General features: G+C 44.3%; 1 protein-coding gene across 1 annotated transcript in view; it reads left to right on the top strand.

Annotated features, from left to right (window-relative positions):
* Nucleotides 1-5,500, top strand: part of nmnat2 (nicotinamide nucleotide adenylyltransferase 2) — a 13,934-nt gene extending 8,434 nt beyond the window's left edge. Inside the window, exons 3-11 of the mRNA XM_074688119.1 lie at nt 931-998; nt 1,092-1,170; nt 1,250-1,376; nt 1,472-1,552; nt 1,632-1,676; nt 1,852-1,928; nt 2,190-2,291; nt 2,383-2,450; nt 4,302-5,500. Of these exons, the coding sequence (XP_074544220.1) occupies nt 931-998; nt 1,092-1,170; nt 1,250-1,376; nt 1,472-1,552; nt 1,632-1,676; nt 1,852-1,928; nt 2,190-2,291; nt 2,383-2,450; nt 4,302-4,404 (750 nt within the window). The 3' untranslated portion in view covers nt 4,405-5,500. The remainder of the gene's footprint in view (nt 1-930; nt 999-1,091; nt 1,171-1,249; nt 1,377-1,471; nt 1,553-1,631; nt 1,677-1,851; nt 1,929-2,189; nt 2,292-2,382; nt 2,451-4,301) is intronic.
* The last annotated feature ends 500 nt before the right edge of the window (nt 5,501-6,000 follow it).

The following is a 6,000-nucleotide window of genomic DNA, read 5'->3' as shown; positions in this document are numbered from 1 at the left end:
CAGGCCTTTGTTGATTGATTTATTGATTGATTGGTGTGATGTTTTATTTGGTTTGTTGGTTGATTGGTTGGTTGGTTAGTAGGTTAGTTGGTTGGTTAGTTATTTAGCCAGTTCTTTGTTTATAAATTGATCACTTCGTTGATTTGTTGATTTGTTGGTTGGTTGGTTGGTTGGTTGGTTGGTTGGTTGGTTGGTTGGTTGGTTGGTTAGTCAGGTTTTTGTTGAATGATTGATCAGTTGGTTGTTGTATTTGGTTTGTTGGTTGGTGCAGACCTTTGTTGGTTGGTTGGTTGGATGGTTGGTTGGTTGACGGCCTTGTTGGTTGGTTAGTTGTGAAATAATTGTTTATTGTGTCTTGGTTGGTGGATGCCAAGCGTTCAAACTGAAGTTTTCAAAAAGTTGTTGACATTATGGTCAAGACCTTCAAGTGACCTTAAAAATAAAAAAAGAGGAGATTTTGAAATGCCATGAATTGCATGCTGGGAGATGTAGTCAGTGTCTCCTGTTTAAACAGGCTGTTGTTACTGAATCCTGCTGTTGAAGACACAGGTGTTTATCTAGGGGAAGGTGTGTGTGTGTGTGTGTGTGTGTGTGTGTGTGTGTGTGTGTGTGTGTGTGTGTGTGTGTGTGTGTGTGTGTGTGTGTGTGTGTGTGTGTGTGTGTGTGTGTGTGATTCAGAATGCTTATTACTGATTCATAGTTAAAACAACCATCTGCTCACTCAGGTGGAGGTGATCACAGGTCACACTCAGTATGTCACAGCAGGCTGCTTTACCTGTGTTCAGGTGACCATCACATCACAAGGGTCAACCACACACACACACACACACACAAATACACACTGCGAACAAATCAAAGATGTGTGTGTTCTTACACACTCTTCATGTTCCTGCTCACCTGTGGACCGACTGTGTACCTGTGTGTGTTCAGGGGTTGGTGCCCAGCAGACATCGTCTCACCATGTGTCAGCTGGCTGTCCAGTCCTCTGATTGGATCAGGTGAGACAGCTCTGATCTCCCCTTCATGTGATGCTACGCTAACATGTAAAGCTAAGAAGTTCCTCCAATCAGGTGACGGTCTTTGTTTCACAGGGTGGACCCCTGGGAGTGTTACCAGGACACCTGGCAGACCACCTGCAGCGTGCTGGAGCATCACCGCGACCTGATGAAGGTAAGGAGAGTCTTCGTCATCATTGTTGGTGTCCCTCCTCCACCTGTGTATCAAAGCTGTGGATGCTCCTGCTCTACAGAGAGTCACCGGCTGCATCCTGTCCAACGTCAACACGCCCTCAACGACTCCTGTGATTGGTCAGCCCCAGAACCAGACTACACCTATCTACCAGAATCACACCAACATGAACCACAAGCCCACAGCCAGTGAGTCTTTACCCACCATTAATCCACCAATCAGAAGCTCTCTGAGTACCTGAATTTGTCTAAGCCCCGCCCACTTCTCCTCTGTCCCTGTGCAGTCAAAGTGTGGGGGAAGGTCAGCGAGAGTTTGGGGAAGATCTGTTGCGTGCGCCCTCACATGGAGCGCTTCACCTTCGTCGGTAAATACTCAGTTTTATTCCTAACAAACATTTAGCGCCAGTGTCCGTGTGAGGGAATCAAACCGTGTTCTGTTTCCAGATGAAAACGCCAACCTGGGGACGGCCGTGAGATACGAGGAGATCGGTGAGTCCTCCTCAGACTCTGACCAGACTCCTGTGTGTTCTGTTCTCCTTCCTGCTCCGTCTGAATCCTTCTCGTGTGTTGGTCCTGACCCAGTAAACGTGTTGTTTACAGAGTAAACATGTTGTTTACTGAGGACGTCTCTCTCTCCTCCTGCCTGTGTGTTTGTCGTCTGTAGAGTTACGCATCTTGCTCCTGTGTGGCAGTGACCTCCTGGAGTCCTTCTGCATCCCTGGCCTGTGGAAGGACAGTGATGTAAGCACATTGTAGCCCCGCCTCCTTTCTCGTAGCCCCTGATAGTTTACTCTGAACACCTTTGTACGTACAGAGAAGTCGTGTGGATGTTTTAAGGAAGGAAACATCTGCAGAAGAAAGCGTAACCTCCTGAAGCATGCAGTGTAACTCTCGTCCTCTGACTTTTCACAGCGACAGTTTAACTGACTGAGTCTCGTTCCTGTTAGGGTTTTGAGACGGGGTTAGTGCGTCTCCTTTCAAGTCCTGTCCCTGTGCTTTCAGATGGAGGTGATTGTCGGGGACTTTGGGATCGTGGTGGTCCCCCGTGATGGAGCCGACACGGAGAGGATCATGAACCACTCCTCTATTCTCCGCAAGTTCAAGGTCAGATTGACCGTAGCATCCGTTTCACTCTGTGTCTGGAAGTTTCTCTTCATTACTTCCTCTGATTTTTATCTGCTGCTCATGATTTTAGGACAACATCATCGTGGTTAAAGATGCTACGAGCCATCCGATGTCTATCGTCAGCTCCACCAAGAGCAGGTGAGGGGTTCACCCTGGATTTACTTCCCATTATAATCACACTTGTTTCCTGTAATTTATCCTCTTCATAATGATTTAACTTACATTAAAAGCTAATACTTCTCACAAGAGTCCAATATGATAAAAATATAACACAGAAGAAGAAAAACTGGATGTGATCTATTTGCTATAAGGTCGTTGGAAGACCTGAGACATGATGTGTCAGCATCAGTGGCCAAAAAACTACAGTTCCCCGAGTGTCCACTAGAGTCTGTCTCCAGCAGTGAGTCAGTCCCCATAGAGCTCTGTGTTAAAATAAACTGTAATATCCTGAGTGTCCACTAGAGCCTTCATTCTGTTTAAACTTCAACTGACTTGAGTTAAGGGTTAACGTCTCACCTCATGGGAAACCAGGTCGCCAGATGTATATTCATCAAATTTGTACAATAATTTGGCCTACTTTACACTGTTTGATCAAAAATCCCAAAAAGGGCAATATGTACAATAATTTGACCATTTTGGCTTTTCGTTTGCATGGAAACAGTGTTTTAGCCGACCTAAAACACAAACTTTTGAATAAAGCCTCCAGAGATTTTTTCTGAAACGCTGCCGCCACTGTTGCCTGTTGCTGTACTTCTGCACTTAACATTAGCTTATAAAACCGATGACCAGCCCAACTCTTCTTCAGTGGAGATCTACCAGCAGCTGCATCTGGACAAGACAGTTATAGCGCCACCTACAGGCCTGGCATGGCTAGAATGAAATAGAATAGTAGAGAAGAAAAAATACTTTATTTCCTAGAGGGGAAATTCAGGAGGGGTCACAGCAGCAATCAAGAAAACAAAAGTAAGAAAGTGTATAGAAAGTGCAAAAAGCTCCATAAGAAAATAGATGCTGACAGCTTGTCCATCATTGTCCAGTCAGCCAGCCTCCACCTCCACAGGGTCCAGGACTGAGCTTCTTCAGCAGTCTGTTCAGTCTCTGTCTCCTGGATCCTGTCTGCTCACAGCAGGTGAAGCTCTTCACATGTGGCCTTGGTGTCTGGTGTTAGCTCTGTTAGCCATGTCTGTGAATAGCATGATGCTACTCTGCCTTCTGGTATTCCCTCTGTTGCTGGGTTAGCACAGCTAGCTCGTCCATCTTATTGGAGATAGATCTTACGTTCCCAATAACGATGGATGGAAGGACAGGTCCATGTCGTCACTTCTTAGCTCACACCTGAGAACCAGCACGTCGTCCTCACCTTGTGGGGAAACATCCGGCCTTGCACCAGTTAGCATTGACATGCTAGAGGCTGCTAACAGCTGATTTCACATGTAAACAATGCAGCCATGGTTACATGTAGGATCTCCAGACAAACACAGGAGAAAAGTAGTCAAAATATCACTGAAGACACAAAAAGGTTGATGTCCATGACCAATAAAAAAGTAATGATCCACTCCAAATGCAAAAATGATGAAAAAGAGACAACAAATCACAAGAAACAGACAAGGAACTTGTTAGTAATAATTATTATTACTGCAGTGATTTCAGTCCCTCAATGTTTTCATGTAAACAGATTTTTTTTGACTGTGTTTTAGCATTTTTAGATGTAACGTTGTTGTGTTAACGGGGCCCTGACAGTAAAGCCTTCTGTTGATCTTGCAACAAAGAGCTAGTGGCCAACGTTACAGCTCTACAAAAACACAGAAAAATCCAAAAGATTCAGGAAAATGAAAATTTTCTAGCAGCAGCACAAAACCCTATCATCAGAAGTAGGGAAATGAATGAGCAATTTGTACTGAAGCTACGTGGCTATATTTGACTATTACGCTACAGTTAGCATGCTAATTTGATTCAGACTGATGTCATGCGTCGTCTCCCCTCCTGTAGACTGGCCCTGCAGCACGGCGACGGACACGTCGTGGACTACCTGAGTCAGCCCGTCATCGACTACATCCTGCAGAGTCAGCTGTACATCAACGCCTCAGGGTAGAGACCCCCACCTGCACACATGAGGAGGAAAAGGAGGGTGGTGTGTGGAGGGGGGGTTCACCAGGATCATCCATCGTGTATCTAAACACCCCCCCCTCTAAAAAATAATCCCAATGTGGCCCTTCTCTGTCTCTGTGTCAAACATATACTCTCTCTGGACTGTCGCTTTCCAACAGAAGCATTCGTGTCCCTCCTTCTGTCTGTGTCATGTGACCTTGTACCATCAGGGATTGGGGAGGGGGGGTCAGGAGGGGGCATTTCAGGACGGGGTGGGGGTCATCTCTAAGGGCTGCAGAGGTGTCATTGTGTGAATATTTTCACTGCGGCGTGACGGCGGCGTTTCCTCGCTCTCATGTCTGTCTCTGTTAAAGGTTGGGGATGCATGACACACAGCCGGGCATGCTCAGTGCGCTGATATCAGGGTGCCGTTCAGCTTAAAGGGGACAGGGTCTGGGCCTCATGCAAGAACCGGGCGTACAGACTTTTAATTAACCCAAATTACAAAAGATAAACAACATGTTTACATTTTACAAACCCTTTTCATTTTAAGAAGCATTGTTTCTGAGCTTTGCTGTGATAATATCTCCTCCTGAAAGCTGCAGTTCCCCGAGCGTCCACTAGAGGCTGGTCTCAGATGTGAATCAGCCCCATAGAGCCCCATGTTCAACGGTCCACCTCTGCACACTGTTAGCACTCAGAGAGGCTAACGGTTAGCGCTGCTCTTGCATGAGGCCCGCTGTTTCCTCTAACGTCTGACGGAAATCAAACATTTCGAGCATTTCTCGTGTTCAGCTCTGCTACCGTCTCAGCCTGCTGTAACCGTAGCTAAAACTGTACATAGTGACACATCAGTCATAGTTCAGGTCAACTGTATAACCTCCATGCTAAAGGGATGCTAACCTGAGGGGAACCATGGAAACAGTATTGACGGTGTAGGATCTGTTGATGAGCGGACGAACTACAAACACTTTGAAACATGGAGGCAGAAAGTTCATCACGTTTACATATGAACACATGATCAGGGTGGGAAGCTGAAATATAAATAAATCAATGTTTATTATTTTCTGTACAAAAGTTATCGCAGGGGGTAGAGTCCACAGTAACTGATACATTTAAAAATTAAATTAGGAATGAAACAATAATGTCTCGATAGATAAGAATCGAACTGTTGTGACTTTAAAAGATTTTTGAAGTGAAATTTGTTATTAAGTTAAAATGTCATCAGACAAGATTCTTAATTACCTAAAAAAGTGATGTCATGGAATTAAGTCATTTTTCAAGGAAAAAAAAGAAGTAACGCTACAAGATTTTAGTCATAATATAATGATTAAAAAGAAAAGTGCCAAGATTAAAATAAAAATGCAAAAAGTTCAAAGTTGCAACATTACAAAGAAAAGGTTTGTAACATTATGACTTAAAAACAAGTCAGCAAGTTGTAATTGTTTGAGATAAAAGTCATGATGGTACGAAAAAAAATTGCAATCTTACAACTTTTTAAAAGTCAAAGCATTGTTACAAGATTAAAGATGTGATTGAGATTTTTTCAAAAAATTGAAATCTTGCAAGGATAAAATCACTAAGCTTCAAGGTCAGAGTT

This window comes from Halichoeres trimaculatus, unplaced genomic scaffold (assembly GCF_033239565.1).
Source record: "Halichoeres trimaculatus isolate MK-OKI-2021-1 unplaced genomic scaffold, fHalTri1.1 fHalTri1_scaffold_15, whole genome shotgun sequence".
NCBI lineage: Eukaryota > Metazoa > Chordata > Actinopteri > Labriformes > Labridae > Halichoeres > Halichoeres trimaculatus.
Note: the sequence above shows the minus strand (reverse complement) of the source record. Positions and strands in the feature narration are given on the sequence as shown.